Source organism: Oncorhynchus keta, chromosome 16 (genome assembly GCF_023373465.1).
Source record: "Oncorhynchus keta strain PuntledgeMale-10-30-2019 chromosome 16, Oket_V2, whole genome shotgun sequence".
Taxonomy (NCBI): Eukaryota; Metazoa; Chordata; class Actinopteri; order Salmoniformes; family Salmonidae; genus Oncorhynchus; species Oncorhynchus keta.
In genome coordinates this window covers 8,495,577-8,518,236 of record NC_068436.1, presented here as the reverse complement: position 1 = coordinate 8,518,236, position 22,660 = coordinate 8,495,577, and the positions used below count along the sequence as shown (strand labels likewise).

At 42.5% G+C, this 22,660-nt stretch overlaps 1 protein-coding gene and 1 long non-coding RNA gene across 2 annotated transcripts in view; one reads left to right on the top strand and one right to left on the bottom strand.

Annotated features, from left to right (window-relative positions):
- Nucleotides 1-1,152: 1,152 nt before the first annotated feature.
- Nucleotides 1,153-17,912, bottom strand: LOC118395483 (zinc finger protein 624-like). The gene is made up of 6 exons (XM_035789302.2): nucleotides 17,046-17,912; nucleotides 9,603-9,733; nucleotides 9,251-9,427; nucleotides 6,011-6,175; nucleotides 5,703-5,814; nucleotides 1,153-5,545 (listed from the first exon to the last, which is right to left on the bottom strand). The coding sequence occupies exons 1-6, from the start codon at nucleotides 17,290-17,292 to the stop codon at nucleotides 4,623-4,625; spliced, it is 1,755 nt and encodes a 584-aa protein (XP_035645195.2). The 5' UTR covers nucleotides 17,293-17,912; the 3' UTR covers nucleotides 1,153-4,622.
- The window catches only part of LOC127908091 (uncharacterized), a 10,218-nt gene continuing 4,814 nt past the window's right edge, over nucleotides 17,257-22,660 (top strand). Inside the window, exon 1 of the long non-coding RNA XR_008066172.1 lies at nucleotides 17,257-17,386. This is a non-coding gene — a long non-coding RNA (uncharacterized LOC127908091). The remainder of the gene's footprint in view (nucleotides 17,387-22,660) is intronic.

Below are 22,660 nucleotides of genomic sequence, written 5' to 3'. Positions count from 1 at the left end.
GTATGTAAACCTCCGACTTCAACAGTATCAGTTTTCTAGGAGTTGATGTTAAAATAATCACCAAGACACTTGCTCGCAGGTTTGTCAAAGCCAGATTTGGAACGGACAATGTGAGACGTGCTCTGAATATCATAAACCACCTTGGCAGAATTAAAGACCATGCACTCATTGTCTCTCTCGATGCCGAAAAGGCCTTTGATCGAGTTGAGTGAAAATTCTTGTATTTTTATTTTTTAATTTTTTACCTTTATTTAACTAGGCAAGTCAGTTAAGAACAAATTCTTATTTTCAATGACGGCCTAGGAACAGTGGGTTAACTGCCAGTTCAGGGGCAGAACGACCTTGTCAGCTCGGGGGTTTGAACTTGCAACCTTCCGGTTACTCGTCCAACACTCTAACCACTAGGCTACCCTGCCGCCCCATGCTGTATTAGAAAAAGTTTATCTGGGTGACCATTTTATTAATTTAGTAAAATGACTTTGTTCTGACCCATCAGCGGCAGTTAACACAAGTGGTAAATTAGAGATTTCCTATCGATAGGGGCTGTCCTTTTTCTCCTGCTCTGTTCTCGTTAGTCATAGAACCACTGGCGGAGGCAATAAGGTCTAGCAATAACATCAGGGGCATCTTTATGGGTGATTGAAGAGCATAAAATTTCATTATTTGCTGATGTATAAAAGCACATGTCCACTACTGCAGTGACCGAGGTCTCTGGTTTAGACATCATACCTGACTGAATATGGTAACCTGTCAGGGAACAAAATTTAATATGGATAAATCCATGGCATTACCTTTGAATATCCCCTCTCCATTCAACTTAGAAACAATATATCCATTCCAATTGACTGAAACAGGCTTAATATACTTGGACATATGTGACTCCAAATTATATACCTTTGCTCACAAAGATAAAACAGGATTGGATTAACTGGTCTACCCTACCAAACTCTTTTTGGCAGGATTAATGTGCTTCCTCGGCTAAATTATTTATTCCAAAATATCCCCTGCCATCTAGGTCCTTTTTTCAGGAGAATCTGGATACAGGGCAATCGGTGACCAGAGTGATGTTTGGAATCTGCAGGTACCTCCTTGCATCCTTCTAAGTTAAGAGTGCATTGTAAAATGGTCAGATAAGGAGTATTGGACTTCTGGACTGGAAGTTGAAGAGTTTTGCTGACCTCATGCCTTTTTATTTACTCAGGACACTCTTAAATTGTTCCCACCAATAAAAACTGAGTTTGACTTACACAACAAATATTTTTTTAAGTGCCTACAACTGAGACACTTCAGAGGGTCAGAAGAAAGTCGAACTACGTTTTCAAATGACTGAAGTTGAAAAACTATTAACAAATCCTACTGTTCGGAGAGGTTTAATCTCTGACATATTCTATTTTATCGAACAGAAGTGCCTCATTGAGACATGTTTGGGAGAGACGTTGGACATGCATTTGGTGAGGAAGAATGGGCTTCTATCTGCGAAAGGGTTTACCCCAAATGCACCTCCATAAGCATACGAGATACATTTCTGCCTTTTTGTATAAGATTTTGCTCTTTATTCATGTTATTGTACTTAGTCTGTGTGGTGCACTCTTGTCTGTGTAACCCCTGTTAAAAGAAAATAACATTCTAATAGAAAGATGATTACAAAACAATAACCAAGTCAGTCAGCGTGAAGTACAGTACTTTAATTACATATAATAGTTAATGGTATTGAAAAAAAACATTCCATGCCCATTTCCAAATGCCCCAGTATACCGCCCTAGCCTACACTTAGATACTTGACATTGAGATAAAGGCCCAATGCAGCCATTTAAGATGAATACACTAATTGTAAGTAACTCTGGATAAGAGTGTCTGCAAAATGACAAATGTAAGTAGAATTACTTTCTCACTAAACCCTACCTTTTCTATAATATGGTACCCTCGCTTGGATAAAATGCATTTTAGAATACCTTGGAAATTCTTACATCTTCACTACTTTGTCAAGTAAATTAAGGCATTATCTCACTATAAAACACCAACCTAAAGAAACAGGTACTCATATGCTTAATTTAGAGTTATTCAAGTAAATGTGATATACATTAAGGCTGCATGGTGCAACTAATGAGGGTTTGAAAAAGAATGAGCTCTGCTTTCATTTTTTTGTGTGCAGGATGTACACATTTTAGCTGCCTCAATTACAATTTGGCAAGCACTTGATAATGCCTCGAATTTCCCAGGGGCATACCCTTTGTGTAGCTGTAATGCCTCCTGAAAAAAAACATGCCTGGAAATAATTCCCTTCTCCTGGTTGGGTGCTGTGGCGGATGAATCAGAATGTATCCCTTTGGACTCTGGTGTTGGCAGTTGCACTTCTTACCTCAGCTGGGGCTCAGTCACTTGGGGCCCAGAGAGGGGAGAGGTCAGGCTTGTATTTTACACGTTTCTGGTGCTATGCAGAATATCAGAAAGGGAAGAGGACAGGATGGAACATTGTCTTCATATGTGAATGTGTCTTCCTATTCTTAAACCATGTGAAGGGATGGCGTGATTAATGGGGTACCAATTACTTAGTCTCCAATGTCTGTGCGCCCTCCTTTGGCATTGGGGGGAGGTGTATGGAACCATTGTATGTCCTCTCTGATGTTGTACTTATCCTGGGATAGTATATGACCTAGAGACTCACTCCCCTCAGTGAGCTTGTCCAGGAGTGGTGTCAAGGGGTTTTACTTGAGATGGGAGTATCTAGGGTTGACAATTGAGTTATGCCATTGGATGAGTTGGTGTTTTTGTTCTATACCGTACCAGGAAGATACCGTTCCAGTTTGGAGTAGGAGGGCCAGACACTGGTCTGTACAATAAACTGTTGACACAGCAGTTGCTGTCTGCTATGTATTATAGATACCTTTCACATAAATCTTAACCTTGTGACCATTCTATGTATCGGTTGTGCGTCATGTAGGTCGAGAGGGGTGTATCTTGGCTATAAAAGATCTTTGTACTTTTGTGTTGTCACTCAATGGTTCATTAGAAATAGGGATTAATTGAAAGTCAATGCTATTGCAAAGCTCTTATTATTAAAGATGTAGTTTAAGTATAACTCTGTGTGAAGTTTGTTTCTCCTCATTTGGTAATACAGAAATTAACAACCACAGTGCTCTGAAGCGGCTCTCAGTCACGTGATCGGGTCTTTCTCACAGGCTACAAGTGGAGACCGACACATCGGGGACGCAACTGTGCATGTCCTTATTCAATTTCAAGGCGCATATTGAAGATATTGGAAGAACTGTCTACATTTACTTTGTCAGCCAACGAACAGCAAAAGCACTGGCCTATGTAAATCTACTATTCCCCCATAGTACAAAAGTTGACCAATTCTATTCTGCGAAAAATAAATATTCCAAACAGTCTGGGACAGTTGTGGGATGCAATAGATCCCAAATTAATATAGCTACTAGTGTCAATTTTATTTTATTTTTTAAGCAATGTGGCTGACAAAAAAGATCAGAACAATTAGCTTAAAATGTTGATAACCTAAGGATTTTTCTTCACATTATAAGCGCAGAAATGCGCACACAGCAGTTGGCTAAGCGTGAATACTCCATTAGCAGGAAAACATTCTCATAGCAAATGCGATTATGCACCTTTTATTAAAGGTGCATTTAAGAATCTTGACACTCACGCGCTGTGTATGTATGCCAGTTAGGCTCTACACCCCTTGTAACGTGGATTAATATGCGTAATTTTAAGATGTTATTTTGCCACTTTAGTTGTGAATCAAACCTTATCCAAGCCTATGGGCTAGGCTACATGAGGTGTGACTATGATTCGAAAAAGTCGCAAAAAAAAAGGAATACGCATCATTCACAAGTCAAACACTATCCATCAGTCTATTCTTGATTTAATCTGATTTTTACATATGCTAAATAATGTGTGTGAAATGAGTTTTGATTTGGAATGGACCGTTATCATGCACCTGTCTTAAAACAGGAGCAAAAGAATAGCTAATGGTAGCTGCTTTTCCCGTGGTTCATTTTCATGCCAGCCAGGTAGGCTATACTCCTGTTGTAAAGAGAAGCAATGTGCTTAATATTAGGAAAGTTAAGAAATATAGTAGGCCTAGCCTATAGAAAGATGATGGGATCCTCTTTTTAATAGAGGCCATCACACTCTCATGCAATTGCATAGCCTATAGAAATGTTGCGCAACATAAGCTCATGAAGTGTTTGATTCGATTTTCAATGACATTCGCATTGCTGTCCGAGTGATAAGAGGGACAATCGAATGCTGAGCACCAGGCAGTTTAGCAAGTTTGGTATGCTACTAATGATCAGAAGCCAAATTACCATGACAAAATGGTCACTTGGAATTTGATTGCTGTAATGACTCGTGACTGCAACTAACAGCCCTACACCCACCTGGTGTCCCAGGTCTAAATCAGTGCCTGATTAGAGGAGAACAAGTAAAAAATGCAATGGAACTGGGTTCCAGGTCAAGAGTTGAGTTTGAGGGCTATACACTACATGGGCTGTGTGCATTTTCTGCTGGTGTATCCTGAAGTACCTTCTCTCTGAGAACTTCTTCCTTCCCACAGTGCGTACAGATGAATGGCCTCTCTCTCGTGTGGATCTTCAGATGAATCTTCAGCTGATGCTGGTGTGAGAACCTCTCCTCACACTGGGGAAGCTGTAGGATTTCTCCCCTCTGTGGACTCTCTGGTGTCTCTTCAGGTTGGACGAGTGTGAAAAACTGGCCCGGCACATGTGGCAGCCAAATGGTTTCTCCCCTGTGTGGACCCTCTGGTGCCTCTTCAGGCTGGACAAATGTGAAAAACTGGCCCGGCACTGGTGGCAGCCAAACGGTTTCTCTCCCGTGTGAATCCTCTGGTGGATCTCCACCTGTTTGGGGAAACTGAAGGCTTTCCCACAGAATGAACACGGGAAGCGCTTCTCTTTGCCACTAGATCTACTGATGGAGTTACAACTACTGTAATTTGTCAATGGACTTGTGTAGCCATTTAGTGTTGAGCCACTGGCATTGTCTGAGGTCTGGTTTAACAGGAGAGTGTGAGGAGGATGAAGGCCAGGGAGTGTCTGTGTTGTGGCAGGTTCCATGTTCCAGTTGATAGATCCTATAGAAGGCAGGCTGAAGGCAGCACCTGTTAGGGGGTTAACCTGAGGAGTCATCAGTCTCTCTGAATCACAACTATAGGAGCAGGACGGAGCATCGCTAGCAGAGTCTGTGTCTGTTCTCTCCTGCCGCATACGGACACTTCCTCGTCCCCGCAGACCAAATCTACGCCTCACCCTGGTCTCAGCCAGTCTGTTGTCACGGAGACTAAGTTCGGATGTTGTTTTGTGTTCGACTGCCTGTTTCTGGTTGTGGTTAACAGTGTTGTTCCTCAGCCCAGAGTTGAGGACGTTGTCCAATCCACTGACCTCCACTATGTTGTCTCTGGTCCTGGTCTGCTCGGTGATATTGTCCCCTGGGTCCTTGGCTGCACCCATCTGAGTCTGGGAATCCAAGATGGCCACCCAGTCTCCTCTGTTAGCCTCCAGCCAACCACCTGTTAGAAGAGGTTAGAAAATAGACTTTACAAACATGTCAGAGAAGTCAACATTTTGGAGATGTTCAGTTTATGCATTTCAAATGATATCCAGGTGCATCACTATTCCCATTGAAGATCTATTACTGTATGTAGGCTATATGTATTTCTCCTTTACCTTGCTCCCCCATCTTCAGTCCACTCAGCAGATCAATGATCTCTGGTCCGTCTTCTATTGTCTCCTCTTTGACCAGTAGCAGGTCAGGCTTCCCATCCTCCATGTCTACTGACTGTAAGAGATACAGAGTGAGAGGATGTTGGATCAAGAAATCTGATATGAGCACCCTGCTATGGGGCATCTTCTGATTGGGCAATGAGGGATTTCTATGAGTACTATGCAAATGTGTTAATTTGATTACTTGACACAAGACCGTATCCACAAAGCGTCTCAGCGTAAGAGTGCTGATCTAATATCAGTGGGCTCACCTCAGTGAGACTGTGTGTGGTCCTGTGCTGCTCAGCTAGTTTCTCTGTGGGTTCAGGAGGTGGTGTAGTCTGGTTGTCCTCCATGACCATGGTCCCCTCAGGGTTCCCCAGACCCTCCTCACACCCCTCCTCCTTCACCAGCAGCACCTCTGGACCCTCCTCCTCCTGAAAGAGACAGGTAGTACAGATAACACAGACGGACATACACTCCCTCAGGTACGTACACACAGATAAACACACTTTCAACATGGAGTGTTTACCCATCTCCACTATGTTTGAGTCCTATACTGTAGTTACAGAATTACCTCATTGTTGTTAAGGGTTCGTACCCTTTTTAAAAATATATATATTTTCCTTAAATGACATACCAAAATCTAGCTGCCTGTAGCTCAGGACATGCATATTGTTGATACCATTTGAAAGGAAACACTGATGTTTGTGGAAATGTGAAATTAATGTAGGAGAACATAACATATTAGATCTAGTAAAAAAATGTTTTTGTTCCATCTTTGAAATGCAAGAGAACGTCCATACTTTCAGTTAGGAGTCTAGATGTAATTTAGATTTTGGTCACCAGATGACAGCAGTATGTGCAAAGTTTCAGACTGATCCAGTGAAGAATTCAATTACCGCACCAGGTCTGCCAGGAGTTTGTCCAAATGTACCAAATAGGTAAATTGATACATTTAAGTACATCACTATAGAGAACATACAAAATGCAAAAAGTATGTTTACACAGGAATGTCATAAATGATAGATCATTAACTTTCACTCATCTAGATGACCGGGCAGGGTGGGTGTGGAGCCATAGACAGCAGTTGGGTCAAACTGTAGACCAAGTTCCTACGTTAACATAAAAATGAATTTTATCAAACAAAACTATGCTACATTTTCTCTGGGACCCTCGGGATGAAAAATCAGAGCAAGATTACAAAATGTAATTACCTTCATAGGTGAATATCAAACCAGTTACCATGATAAGTGTTTTGTTGTGCACTCGCCTCAAAAAATAGCATGGTATTTTTTCACTAAAAGCTACTGTTAATTGGACACAGCAGTTAGATTAACAAGAATTTAAGCTTTCTGCCCATATAAGACATGTCTATGTCCCCGGAAAGTTGGCTGTTGTATACAACGTAATTGTAGTCACATTAGCGCACTTTGGAGACACCGATTCCGTATAGGTTAAACCCATCATGGTGGATGTAAATATGAGTCAGCAATGATAAGTCATCAGACAAACCTGACTAAACTACTTGTGTACTCTAGGTGTTTAGCTTCATAGTTTGTTCTCCATATAATTTTTAAAAATAGGGAGCCAAATTTGTTTTCACCACTTATTTCCATGACTGATCAAAATAAGTGTTCTCTCTTGTCCCTCTGCAACGACTTATGGTGAGATCTGTTTGGACCATGGAATCGCAATAAAAATCTTTATTTAATCATATCGGCACATTGTATCATGAGGTCCCTGGCTATTCCCAGCCCTAATTGGTTATAAAGTGCGTTTGTGTGTATGCAGAATAGGGTGAGAGCAGATGTGATGTATACTAAACAATCTCACTGAAAAGTCCCATTTTGTGTTTATTCAACATAAACAAGTTTTAAATACACGGGTACACACACAAGGGTCTCTCTGCATACCTGGCAGACATCTCAGCTTGGATGTCGGCCCACCACCTCAAGCTCAACAAGATGGAGCTGCTCTTCCTCCCAGGGAAGACCTGCCAGCTCCAAGACCACATCACGGTTGATTGACAACTCCATGGAGTGCAAAGAACATCAAAGCAGGGACCTGCTGCAACTATGATATGTGGTTGTCTCACTCAGCAATCTTAAGATGAATGCACTGCTTTTAAGTCGCTCTGGATAAGATCTGCTAAATAACTTAATGTAAAATCTGCATGAACTTGATAAACTGCATTCATTTTCTCATTAAAAGTGTCTTAGGAAAAAAGAAAGTAGTTGAATGGAAGTAATGAAATAGGCATTTGTGAATCAAATAGCCTACACAGTAGAATCACTAGGTAACATACTTTTTAGGCTTATATCGGGTTGCAATATTCTATTCAGGAATATTCACCACTGAAATCTGTTACACTCATTATTGCAAATGCGTCTGGATATTTTCTGCTGTCAATAAATTAATCTTTATATTTAATGCAGTGTTTGATCTAAACAGCAGAAGCTATCGAGTAGAATGGTTACTTTCTATGTTAGAGTGGAATGTTTTTTCTGCTGGTGTATTCTGAGGCTCCTCTGAGAATCTCCCATATGGACCTTCAGGTGCATCTTCAGGTTGCCAGCCAGGGCAAAGCGCATGTCACATTGGGTACAGCAGAATGGTTTCTCCCCTGTGTGGACCCTCTGGTGCCTCTTCAGGTCACCAGCCTGGGAAAACCTCTTCTCACACTGGGGGCAGCTGTATGGTTTTTCCCCTGTGTGGACCCTCTGGTGCCTCTTCAGGTCACCAGCCTGGGAAAACCTCTTCTCACACTGGGGGCAGCTGAAGGGTTTCTCCCCTGTGTGGACCCTCTGGTGGATCTCCACATTCTGGAGGCAGCTGAAGCCTTTGTTACAGAACATGCAGAGGAACCGTTTCTCTTTACGATTGCCTGATGTTGCTCCCCGAGCCTTGGCCCTTTGGTCCTTTGAATTCAATACCTGATCGAAAAGGACGCGGCCGTGTGAATCCGAAGGTGACATTGACGTGGATACTGGGTTGTGATCCCTGAACGTCTGTAAAGGGGAGTGGGTGGCGACATTTGTCTTTAAGCTTCCCCTGTAATCTAAGAAATCTTTGCCTTGTGAGTGTCCTTCTCCTAAATGAGTGTTGTCTACATTCCATGTCAGATGAGCGTTGCCCTCCACTTTCACATCATTGACAACAACTTCCCCTTTCTTATCTAGGCACCCTTCAGAGTATACACTACTACTGTACTGGTTCCAGTCCCCTCTAGACAGATCAGTGTGTGTCTCTAAACCCAAGGTCATGTTGTCAGGGTCCATCTCTGTAGCGTAAGAACAAGACGGATCACTGCCAATCTCTAATGCGCCACCGGAGTCCCGATGGGAATGAACCATCCTCGGACTTGGGTTACCATAAAGTAAATACTCTGAACTGGGAGCAGGGGAACAGCCCAGTGGCTCCAGTCTGTCTGTGTGTGAAAGCCTTTGTGTTACAGTTAAAGTCTCGGTGTCTGTCTCTGACTTGAGGACGGCGTTTGCCGGTCCACTGACCTCCGTGATGCTGCGTCGTGTCCTAGGCTTGGGCGCAGCAGCGGTGTGTAAGTCTTCCGTGGCTACAGGGGGCGCTACTCCAGTGGTTTCTACTGTCTGGATGTCTCTGCTGTGTCGTGGGTCCTCCACTCCTTCAGACCTCTCCTGCTTGACCCCAGGACCTCTAGCCTCTGCAGCCTGATAAGAGAGGTTTATTACCGGCACATGAGTTGAATTAGTTAATGTCGTAGTGAACTCACAAGCTCTTATGACAGATAAATAAGGATGAACATGAATAGCTGAGGAGAGCCTTTCTGAAATAAACTGGCCACATTTGATTACTGTAATTTTGATGTAATACTATTACACTAACCTCTATCACGATAACGTGCTGGGTTGAGGTTCCACTCCCCTCATCAATAGTGATTGGTTGGTCATTTCTCCATGTATTGTGTCCCACTGGCTTCACAAAGCTCCTGTGGCCTTCAGTGAGATGTCCTTCACCTGAGACAATGATTGAGGGAAAAGTGGTTGTTAGGTTAGCTACTCTCAATGCTCAACAGTATATTGTACACTAATGACAGTATACATTTGGCAAGGATGTAAGGTAGCACTTCTAAAAACTTCATACACTATTGATTATGTTCCATGCATCATATTATTTTAAAAGTATGACAATAGGAAATGTGGCTAGAATATGATACTGTCTTTGTGGAATAAGAATTGTCTTAATTGACCTGCCTAGTAAAATAAAACAAATTGTGCAAGATAGCTAAGTAATCAGGGTAAGTATTGCACACTATCCAAACATTAACTATAGACTTAGATAGATAGACGTCCCATTATGGGTCAGTGAGAGCATGGGCAACGCCATTGTAGTACAGACTGAGATATGTTCCCGGATTCATCCAATAGCATTGAGGAGATTACCAATAAGTGCATAGATGACGTCGTCCCCAAAGTGACCATATGAACGTATCCAAACCAAAACCAATGGATTTCCAGCAATAGCAGCACTGGGCTCAAGTTAGAGCTAAAGTATCTATATCCACAGTAAAACGTCCTATATTGACATAAAAACCGTCATAAAATGTCAGACTACGGTTTGCAACTGCACATGGGGACCAAAGATGGTACTTTTTTCTTATTAAACAAAAATATAAATGTTTAGCTATATTGACCATTGTTATGTTTGGAGGAAAAGGGGGAGGGTTGCAAGCAAAAGAACACCATCCCAACCGTGAAGCATGGGGGTGGCAGCATGTTGTGGGGGTGCTTTGCTGCAGGAGGGACAGGTGCACTCACAAAATAGATGGCATCATGAGGTAAGAAAATTGTGTGGATATATTGAAGTAGCATCTCAAGACATCAGTTAGGAAATTAAAGCTTGGTCGCAAATGGGTCTTCCAAATGGACAATGACCCCAAGCATACTCCAAAGTTGTGGCAAAATGGCTTGAGGAAGCTTGTGAAAGGCTACCCAGAACATTTGACCCAAGTTAAATAATTTAAAGGCAATGCTACCAAATACTAATTGAATGTATGTAAACTTCTGACCCCCTGGGAATGTGATGAAAGAAATAAAAGCTGAAATCGCTCTACTATTATTCTGACATTTCACATTCTTAAAATAAAGTGGTGATCCTAACTGGCATATGGCTGAGTATTTGGCTAAGGTGTATGAACTTCCAACTTCAACTGTATGTAAGAATGCTGTTCATTGATTACATCTCAGCCTTCAACACCATAGTACCCTCCAAGCTCATCATGTAGCTCGGGGCCCTGGATCTGAAACCCGCCCTGTGTAACTGGGTCCTAGTGTTAGATGGGCTGCCCCCAGGTGGTGAAGGTAGGCAACAACACCACCACTACGCTGATCCTCAACAGAGGGGCCCCACAAGGGTGCATGCTGTGCCCCCTCCTGTACTCCCTGTTTACCCATAACTGCGTGGCCACTCAAGCCTCCAACTCAATCATCAAGTTTGCAGATGACAGACCAGCAGTAGGCCTGATCACCAACAACAACGAGACAGCCTACAGGGAGGAGGTGAGGGCCCTGGCGTAGAGGTGCCAAGAAAATAACCTCTCCCTCAACAAAACTAAGGACCTTATCGTGGACTTCAGGAGACAGCAGAGGGGGCATGCCCCCATCCACATCCATGGGGCCGCAGTGGAGAAGGTGAAAAGCTTCAAGTTCCTCGGCGTACATGTCACTGACAAACTGAAATGGTCCAGAATGCTATAGTAGCCATGCTGGTTAAGTGTGCCTTGAATTCTAAATAAAAAAAAAATCAGACTGTCACCAGCAAAGCACCCCCACACCACCTCATCCGTGCTTCACGGTGGGAACCACACATGCTGAGAATCTTTTCACCTCTCCGCATTGGGGCGGCAGGGTAGCCTAGTGGTTAGAGTGTTGGACTAGTTACCGAAAGGTTGCAAGTTCAAATCCCCGAGCTGACAAGGTACAAAATCTGTCGTTCTGCTCCTGAACAGGCAGTTAACCCACTAGGCCGTCATTGAAAATAAGAATTTGTTCTTAACTGACTTGCCTAGTAAAATAAAGGTAAAATAAAATAAATCACAAAGACACTTACTTAGGTTGGAACAAAAAAATCTAATTTGGACTAAAGAGAGACAGCTAAAGGACAGCTTTCTTCAGGTATAATGTCCATTGCTGGTGTTTTCCTTGGGCCAAGCAAGTCTCTTCCTGTTATTGGTGTCCTCTAATAATGGCGTCTTTGCAGAAATGTGACCACGAAGGCCGGATTCAGTGTCTCCTCTGAACAGTTGATGTTGAGATGTGTCTGTTACTTGAACTCTGAAGCATATATTTGGGCTGCCATTTCTGAGGTTGGTAACTCTAATGAGCTCTCTGCAGCAAAGTAACTCTGGGTCTTTTTTTCCTGTGGCGGTCCTCATGAGAGGCAGTTTCATCATAGTGCTTGACGCTTTTTGTGACTGCATTTGAATAAACCTTAAGTTCTTAATTTTCCGTATTGGCTGACCTTCATGTCTTAAAGTAATAATGGACTGTTTTTATTTGCTTATTTTAGCTGTTCTTGCCACAATATGGACTTGGTATTTTACCAAATAGGGCTATTTTCTGTATACCACACCTACCTTATCACAACACATCTGATTGGCTCAAAACACATTAAGAAGCAAAGAAATTCCACAAATTAAACTTAACAAGGAACACCTGTTAATTGAAATGCATTCCAGGTGACTACCTCATGAAGCTGGTTGAGAGAATGCCAAGAGTGTGAAAAGCTGTCAAGGCAAAAAAGGTGGCTACTTTGAAGAAAATAAAATTAAAATATTTTGATTTCACTTTTTTGGTTACTACATGATTCCATGTGTTATTTCATAGTTTTGATGTCTTCACTGTTATTCTACAATGTAGAAAATAGTACAAATAAAGAAAAACCCTGGAATGAGGTGTCCACATTTTTTACTGGTACTGTATAAATCAAATCAAATTTTATTTGTCACATACACATGGTTAGCAGATGTTAATGCGAGTGTAGCGAAATGCTTGTGCTTCTAGTTCCGACAATGCAGTAATAACCAACAAGTAATCTAGTTAACAATTCCAAAACTACTACCTTATAGACACAAGTGTAAGGGGATAAAGGATATGTACATAAAGATATATGAATGAGTGATGGTACAGAGCGGCATAGGCAAGATACAGTAGATGGTATTGAGTGCAGTATATACATATGAGATGAGTATGTAAACAAAGTGGCATAGTTAAAGTGGCTAGTGATACATAAAGATGCAGTAGATGATATAGAGTACAGTATATACATATACATATGAGATGAATAATGTAGGGTATGTAAACATTATATTAGGAAGCATTGTTTAAAGTGGCTAGTGATATATTTTACATTTCCCATCAATTCCCATTATTAAAGTGGCTGGAGTTGAGTCAGTGTGTTGGCAGCAGCCACTCAATGTTAGTGGTGGCTGTTTAACAGTCTGATGGCCTTGAGATAGAAGCTGTTTTTCAGTCTCTCGGTCCCAGCTTTGATGCACCTGTACTGACCTCGCCTTCTGGATGATAGTGGGGTGAACAGGCAGTGGCTCGGGTGGTTGTTGTCCTTGATGATCTTTATGGCCTTCCTGTGACATCGGGTGGTGTAGGTGTCCTGGAGGGCAGGTAGTTTGCCCCCGGTATATATATTCATACTCCGGACTCCGACATTGCACGTTCTTATACACTGCTCAAAAAAATAAAAGGGAACACTTAAACAACACAATGTAACTAACTACAAGTCAATCACACTTCTGTGAAATCAAACTGTCCACTTAGGAAGCAACACTGATTGACAAATTTCACATGCTGTTGTGCAAATGGAATAGACAACAGGTGGAAATTATAGGCAATTAGCAAGACACCCCCAATAAAGGAGTGGTTCTGCAGGTAGGGACCACAGACCACTTCTCAGTTCCTATGCTTCCTGGCTGATGTTTTGGTCACTTTTGAATGCTGGCGGTGCTTTCACTCTAGTGGTAGCATGAGACGTAGTCTACAACCCACACAAGTGGCTCAGGTAGTGCACATCAATGCGAGCTGTGGCAAGAAGGTTTGCTGTGTCTGTCAGCGTAGTGTCCAGAGCATGGAGGCGCTACCAGGAGACAGGCCAGTACATCAGGAGACGTGGAGGAGGCCATAGGAGGGCAACAACCCAGCCGCAGGACCGCTACCTCTGCCTTTGTGCAAGGAGGAGCACTGCCAGAGCCCTGCAAAATGACCTCCAGCAGGCCACAAATGTGCATGTGTCTGCTCAAACGGTCAGAACAGACTTCATGAGGGTGGTATGAGGGCCGACATCCACGGGTGGGGGTTGTGTTTACAGCCCAACACCGTGCAGGACGTTTGGAATTTGCCAGAGAACACCAAGATTGGCAAATTCACCACTGGTGCCCTGTGCTCTTCACAGATGAAAGCAGGTTCACACTGAGCACGTGAGTCTGGAGACACCATGGAGAACGTTCTGCTGCCTGCAACATCCTCCAGCATGACCGGTTTGGCGGTGGGTCAGTCATGGTGTTGGGTGGCATTTCTTTGGGGGGGCCGCACAGCCCTCCATGTGCTCGCCAGAGGTAGCCTGACTGCCATTAGGTACTGAGATGAGATCCTCAGACCCCTTGTGAGACCATATGCTGGTGCGGTTGGCCCTGGGTTCCTCCTAATGCAAGACAATGCTAGACCTCATGTGGCTGGAGTGTGTCAGCAGCTCCTGCAAGAGGAAGGCATTGATGCTATGGACTGGTCCGCCCATTCCCCAGACCTGAATCCAATTGAGCACATCTGGGACATCATGTCTTGCCACATCCACCAACGCCACGTTGCACCACAGATTGTCCAGGAGTTGGCGGATGCTTTAGTCCAGGTCTGGGAGGAGATGGACTCGGGAGACCATCCGCCACCTCATCAGGAGCATGTCCAGGCGTTGTAGGGAGGTCATACAGGCACGTGGAGGCCACACACACTACTGAGCCTCATTTTGACTTGTTTTAAGGACATTACATCAAAGTTGGATCAGCCTGTAGTGTGGTTTTCCACTTTAATTTTGCGTGCGACTCCAAATCCAGGCCTCCATGGGTTGATAAATTTGATTTCCATTGATAACTTGTGTAATTTTGTTGTCAGCACATTTAACTATGTAATGAAAAAAGTATTTACTAAGAATACTTCCTTCATTCAGATCTAGGATGTGTTATTTTAGTGTTCCCTTTATTTTTTTGAGCAGTGTATTTCTTAATTCCATTATTTTACTTTTATATTAGTATGTATTGTTAGATATTACTGTTGGAGCTAGGAATACAAGCCTGCAATAACATCTGCTAAACCTGTGTATGTGATCAATAAGATTTGATCTCAACGTTTCAAACTGACCACAATTGTCCCTGTTCCCAAGAACTCCAAGGTAACCTGCCTAAATGACTATGGTCCCGCGGCACTCACATCTGTAATTATGAGTGCTTTGAAAGAATGGACATGACAGATCAACACCATCAACCCAGAAACCCTGGACACACTCCAATTCGCATACCGCCCCAACAGATCCACAGATGACGCAATCTCAATTGCACTTCACACTGCTCTCTCCCAAGAAGGGAAATAACTATGTGAGAATGCTGTTCATAGACTACAGCTCAGTGTTCAATGACAAAGTCCTCTCCAAGCTCGGGACCCTGCGACTGAACACCCCTCTCTGAAACTGGATCCTAGACTGCCTGGCCGGCCCTTGGTGGTGAGGGTAGGCAACAACACCTTCGCCACGCTGACCCTCAACATGGAGGCCACCCAGGTGTGTGTGCTTAGTCCCTTCCTTTAAACCCTGTTCACGTACAACTGCACGGCCACGCACAACTCCAATACCAACTTCACATTTGCTGACGACGCGACCGTGGTAGGCCGGCGATGAGACAGCTTACAGGGTGGAGATCAAAGACCTCGCACACATTCACATACACTACAAACCCACACATTATATACTGCTGCTAATCTGTCATTTATTTTACGCTTATTATCTATCCTGATACCTAGTCACATTACCCTGCCTTTATGTACATAACTACCTCGTACCCCTGCACAGTGATACCAAGACAGAAGGGGTAACCCAGACAGGTTACAGGGGCTATAAAGCTGAAGCATCCGTTTAGAACGTTTTCCCACCACCAAATATGGTAGTGAGAGGAAGTCCAGTCACGGGTAGTGGAAAAGGATGAAACTAGGTGAAACTGGGCTGACATTCTGCACATTTTCTCATAGATGAAATGTCTTCTCTCAATTTTCTGTACCCAAAACTACAATATTTTACAAACACAGTGCACTAAGTTTTATAGACTTGATTCTTTGCTAAAGTAAAAAAAAAAGAGCATTGTTTAGAAGGAGTGCAACGTCATTGAGTTTGTGCACACGCACATTTTAGGAGGCGCAGCGGTCTAAGGCACAAGAGGCAATTGGCCCAGCGTCGTCCGGGTTTGGCCGTCATTGTAAATAACAATGTGTTCTTAACTGGCTTGCCTAGTTAAATAAAGGTTAAATAAAAACTAAAAATATACATACTACAACGTGCCAATAGTATCTTGCTAGGTATTGCTTGGTTCACCTCCTTGCTTGTTCTGCCCACTATGCTTCACTTGTTCCCACTGTAAAACGACATCTTATCTTTGGTTAGTTATAAATATGTTCGGTGATATGGTACTGATACTCTATGTACATAGCGTCAATCTTGTATTTTATTCCTCGTGTTACAATTTGTATTTTGCTTTTCTTTTTTTTTTACTCTGTCATTGGGAAGCACTTGTAAGCATGTATTTCACAGTAAAGTCTACACCTGTTGTATTCGGTGCATGTGACAAATACAATTTGATTGAAGGCCATCTCCATTTTGAAGTAGTCCATTTTCTTTCTTTCTACTACTTATATGAATTGGCAAACAAACTGAAAGCGTGCATACTGCCACCCGTATTGTGTTGTTTGAACAGGTATAAAGCCAAAGTTGGCGATTTACTGGCACCTGCAGTTATGGAATTTTTACTCATGAGTATAATTCATTGGCTAGTCAAAGATACCTGAATGGAATAATGTGATCCTTCCTTAACTCAGGAAGTCCCACCCAGTTTACTGCTTCAAAACGGTGAAAGTACTCAATGGCGCTGCTCATGCTAACACGCTTTTGAGTCCACTATCATTCTCTAGGACCAAGACACAATTGTGGGTAACACATCTGAACACATGCGCAGAGGGGAACGGGGCGATGGGCCCCGCAGCCTCTGCCTTCTGCAAAATGTACCTCTTGCCATTCCTCTGTATCGATCGAGGATCTTGATACTACTGGGACGACGCTCCCGTGCCACCTTCAGTTCCAGCATCTGTAGTTTCCTCCGCAATCCCCGGTTTTCTTTTTGGCTTTGAGACATTTCCAAACGAAACACTGCATAGTCGTCGTCTATGAGTTTACAGACCTCTGCCACGGCTGCATTCGCTAGCACCTCCATAATGGAGGCTATTTGAGTGTGAAAAACTACACAGTTAGCCATGTTAGCTAACGTTAACTACGAAGTTAGCCAGCTAGCGTTACCTAGAAAAATAACATCGAGTATTGTCTCCAACGTGAATTAAAGACTCCCTGAGGTAAATATGTGACGCTGTGCAGTTAAACGAGTTTGAGTTCCAGGGTGTTAATAAACGTCCAAACAACAACAAACACGCTAACGTGGAAATTGTTATCACTTAACTTCCCTTTACACAGAATATCAATTATATTATTGGTTGTCGTCATAGCTCTAAAGGCGTGGTTAAATGTAACATCCATGCGCACTGTTCTCTGAAATACGGTACTACTTATTACATTACACATCAACTCTCCTATGATCAGTGGTAATGTCCGAATACCAACACAAGCGTACTATATACTTAATTAAACTGCATACTAATTTCGGCATTTGATTTAGTAGAATTCACTCTTTTCCGACCGTATTTTTGTATTTTCACCCCCAGACATTATTTCTTAGAGGTCTTAATGATGTATGTTAACGTGTAAATGTGTATATGAATTATGCCCCCATTTCAGATTACTCGTTTTACGTTTTTCTTGCGCTGTACCCAATGATTTATGAAAGCTTGCTTGGTAGGTCGAAGTCCTTATTGTGGTTTTACAGACGTGTTTAATATGTTTTATTTCCACACTTTATTTGAATATTTATGAAATGCACATTGTTATATTTGGTATCACTAATTTGTTTTCCCTCGACTCCAAACCTATTAGATGCGTGAAACGGATGTGGGTGGGGCTGTGTCTACATAAGGGTGCTAATTTAAACAACTCACAAAAGCTCTGAAGGCCGTGAGGGCGACACTTAAAGCTTATTAAAGAGCAGTGTTACTTTCAAGAGCAGTGTGTGGGTTTCTTCTTTTTCTCATGTTTGGTATAGCCCTTCGTTCACTCCAGATTTGACTGCCCTTGACCAGCACAAAAACACCCTGTGGCGTACTGCACTACCATTGAATAGCCTCCGCGATATTCAACTTTTCGAGGAAGTCAGGAACCAATACACACAGTCAGTTAGGAAAGCTAAGGCTAGCATTTTCAAACAGAAATGTGCATCTTTGCAGCAATAATTCCCAAATGTTTTGGACCACTAAAGTCCATGGAGAATAAGAGTACCTCCTCCCAGCTGCCCACTGCACTGAGGCTATCCCCACCCTGGCCAACAACTCTGCATCCTGCAGCAACTGGTCCAAGGCCCGCCCCTTCTCCTTTACCCAAATCCTGACAGCAGCTGTTCTGAAAGAGCTGCAAAATCTGGATCCCTACGAATCAGCTGGGCAAGACAATCTGGACCCTCTTTTCCAAAAAATTCTGTCCACCATTGGTGCAACCCCTATTAATACTCTGTTCAACCTCTCTTTTGTATCGTCTGAGATTCCTAAAGATTGGAAAGGGGGAGACACTCGAGACCCAAACTGTTACAGACCTATATCCATCCTGCCCTGCCTTTTTTAAAGTCTTTGGAAAGCCAAGTGAACTAAAAGATCACCGACAATTTCAAAACCCGCCGTACCTTCTCTGCTTTGCAATCTGGTTTCCGAGCTGGTCACGGGTGCACCTCAGCCACGCTCAAGGTCCTTAATCAATATCATAACCGCCATCGATAAGAGACAGTACTGTGCAGCCATCTTCATTGACCTGGACAAGGCTTTCGACTCTGTCAATCACCGTATTCTTATCGTCAGACTCAACGGCCTTGGTTTCTCTAATGACTGCTTCGCCTGGTTCACTAACTATTTCTCAGATAGAGTTCAGTGTGTCAAATCGGAGGGCCTGTTGTCCAGACCTCTGTCAGTCTCTATGGGGGTGCCACAGGGTTAAATTCTTGGGCCGACTCTTTTCTCTGTATATATCAATGATGTCGCTCTTGCTGTGGGTCATTCTTTGATCCACCTCTACGCAGACAACACCATTCTGTATACATCTGGCACTTCTTTGGACACTGTGTTATTAACAAACCTCCAAACAAGCTTCAACGTCATACAACACTCCTTCCGTGGCCTCCAACTGCTCTTAAAGGCTAGTAAAATTAAATGCATGCTCTTCAACCGATCGCTGCCCGCACCCGCCCGCCCAGCTAGCATCACTACTCTGGAAGGTTCTGACCTAGAATATGTGGACAACTATAAATACCTAGGTGTCTGGCTAGACTATATAAACTCCTTCCAGACTCAAATTAAGCACTATTGGCCTATTTATTGCCATACCTCCTTACTTCATTTGCACACATCGATTACAGATTTTTATATTGTGTTATTGACTGTACGTTTGTTTATCCCATGTGTTACTCTGTGTTGTGGTTTTTGTCGCACTGCTTTGCTTTATCTTGGCCAGGTTGCAGATGGAAATGGGAGCTTGTTCTCAACTGGCCTACCTGGTTAAATAAAGGTGAAATAAAAGTATGCTTACAGTGCATTCGGAAAGTATTCACTTTTTCCGCATTTTGTTATGTTACAGCCTACATTTTTATACATTTTCACCTTTACGTAAGTATTCATACCCTTTACTCAGTACTTTATTGATGGACCTTTGGCTGTGATTACAGCCTCAAGTCTTCTTAGGTATGCATAAAGCTTGGCCCACCATTTTTGGGGAGTTTCTCCCATTTTTCTCTGCAGATCCTCTCAATTTCTGTCAGGTTTGATGGGGAGCGTCGCTGCACAGCTATTTTCAGGTCTCTCCAGAGATGTTTGATCGGGTTCAAGTCCGGGGCCCTCAAGGACATTCAGAGACTTGTCCCGAAGCCACTCATGCATTTTTTGGGCTGTGTGCTTAGGGCCGTTGACCTCTTGGAAGGTTTACCTTCGCCCCAGTCTGGGGTCTTGAGTGCGCTGGAGCAGGTTTTCATCAAGGATATCTCTGTACTTTGCTCCGTTCATCTTTCACTTAATCCTGAAAAACAACCCCACAGCATGATGCTGCCACCACAATGCTTCACTGTAGGGGTGGTGCCAGGTTTCCTCCAGACGTGACACTTGGCATTCAGGCCAAAGAGTTTCATCAGACCAGAGAATCTTGTGTCTGAGAGTCATTTAGGTGGCCGGGGTAGGCCGTCATTGGGGACCTTCCCCAGATCTGTGCCTTGACACAATCTTGTCCCGGAGCTCTATGGACAATTCCTATAACCTCATGGCTTGGTTTTTGCTCTGGCATCCACACTGTCACACTGGGACCTTTTATATAGACAGGTGTGTGCCTTTCCAAATCATGTCCAATCAATTGAATTTACCACAGGTGGACTCCAATCAAGTTGTAGAAAATTAGTAAGGATGATCAATGGAAACAGGATGCACCTGAACTCAATTTTGAGTCTAATTACAAAGGGTCTGAATACTATGTTTTGAAGAATACAATTTTAAAAACATTTCTAAAAACCTGTTTTTGCCTTGTCATTATGTGGAATTGTGTGTAGATTGAGTTAAAAAAATAATTGAATCAATTTTAGAATAAGGCTGTAACAAAATGAGGAAAAGGGAAGGGGTCTGAATATTTTCCGAATGCACTGTATACCTTTAGATGGAGCTGAATTTGTCTATGATCTTCAAATCATTTGGGAGGGATTGAGATACATTGTCTAGATTAAGTAAGATATCATTGGCATATGCAATTATGTGATACATAGAATTTAGTGATATTGGTGTAATTTCATTTGATTGTAAAATTGCCTGAGCCAGAAGCTCCATAGAAGAAAATAGCAGAGGTGAGATGGGATCACCTTGTATGCTACTTCTAGCTTTTCTGAACGGAACAGAGCAGGTATTGCCTGTTATTACTATGGCTGAGGGATTGGCATATAGTATTTTAATCATATTAATGAAATTGGACCCAAGTCCCATATGTTCCAAAACCGACCCAAGATATGACCATTCTATTCTATCAAAAGCTTTTTCTGTGTCGAAAAATAGAACTGCCCAAGGAGCTTTGCTTTCTGATAAAGCATTTAAAATATGTGATGGATGACGGCGGTTATGAGTATAATAGTTTTTTTTAAACCTGCTTTGGTCCGGATGTATCAATTTGGGTAAGAAAGTTGAGAATGTATGACAGAATTTTCAAAAAATTGTTTGTCTGTGTGTATCAAAGATGGTGGCGATGGTAAGAACATTTGGTGACGTCCTTACCCTTTTTTTCCCAATAAAAGCTCAATTAGCGTTGCATTTACATCCCTTCCAAATGACCCATTGTGAACGGCTGTGTTAATCATTTCAAGTAACAGTGGACCTAATTGGTTACAAAATGAATAGACCTCAGGAGGAATACCGTCCCAACCAGGTGATTTGGCTTTCTTCATGTTATCCAATGCCCTTTTGAGTTCGTGGAGAGATTTTTTTATTTTGCCTTTACTTAACCAGGCAAGTCGGATAAGAACAAATTCTTATTTACAATGACGGCCTACCCCGGACATCTGACTTTGTTATGTCAGCGCCTAGTCACAGAAAAACACAGCCATTTTCCAGCCAAAGAGAGGAGTCACAAAAAGCAGAAAGAGAAAATTAATCACTAACCTTTGATATTCATCAGATGGCACTCATAAAACTTCATGTTACACAATACATGTATGTTTTGTTTGATAAAGTTCATATTTATATCCAAATATCTCAGTTTACATTGGCGCGTTATGTTCAGTAATGTTTTGCCTCCAAAACATCCAGTGATTTTGCAGAGAGCCATATCAATTTATCTGAAATACTCATCATAAATGTTGATGAAAATAAGTTATGCATGGAATTAAAGATATACTACTCCTTAATGCAACCGCTGTGTCAGATTTCAAAAAAGCTTTACAGCGAAAGCACACCGTGGAATAATCTGAGTAAAGTGCTCAGAGACCAAAACAAGCCATACAGATACCCGCCATGTTGTGTAGTCAACGGAAGTCAGAAATAGCATTATAAATATTCACTTACCTTTGATGATCTTCATCGGAATGCACTCACAGGAATCCCAGTTCCACAATAAATGTTTGTTTTGGTCCAAATGTCTCCTTTTTGTCCAAGCGAGCACTAGGTCCAGACGAAAAGTCAACAGTTCCATTACAGTTCGTGGAAACATGTCAAACGGTGTATAGAATCAATCTTTAGGATGTTTTTATCATAAATCTTCAATAATGTTTCAACCGGACAATTCCTGCCTTTAGAAATTGCCTGACTTAGCTCATGGCATTCTGCCAGACTCCTTAGTCAAACAACTCTTATTCTCTCCCCCTTCACAGTAGAAGCCTGAAACAAGGTTCTAAAGACTGTTGACATCTAGTGGAAGCCTTAGGAAGTGCAATCGGACCAAATGTACACTATCTTGGATAGGCAAAGACTTAAACCTACAAACCTCAGATTTCCCACTTCCTGGTTGGATTTTTT

Excerpts from the sequence above, each read along its gene's own strand:
- LOC118395483 (XM_035789302.2), bottom strand. The coding sequence starts at position 17,292 with ATGGCTAACTGTGTAGTTTTTCACACTCAAATAGCCTCCATTATGGAG. Across the intron at positions 6,176-9,250 it reads CACGACGCAGCATCACGGAG|GAGGAGGAGGGTCCAGAGGT; the intron begins GTCAGTGGACCG and ends TGTCTCTTTCAG. Across the intron at positions 5,546-5,702 it reads ACTGAAGATGGGGGAGCAAG|GTGGTTGGCTGGAGGCTAAC; the intron begins GTAAAGGAGAAA and ends CTCTTCTAACAG.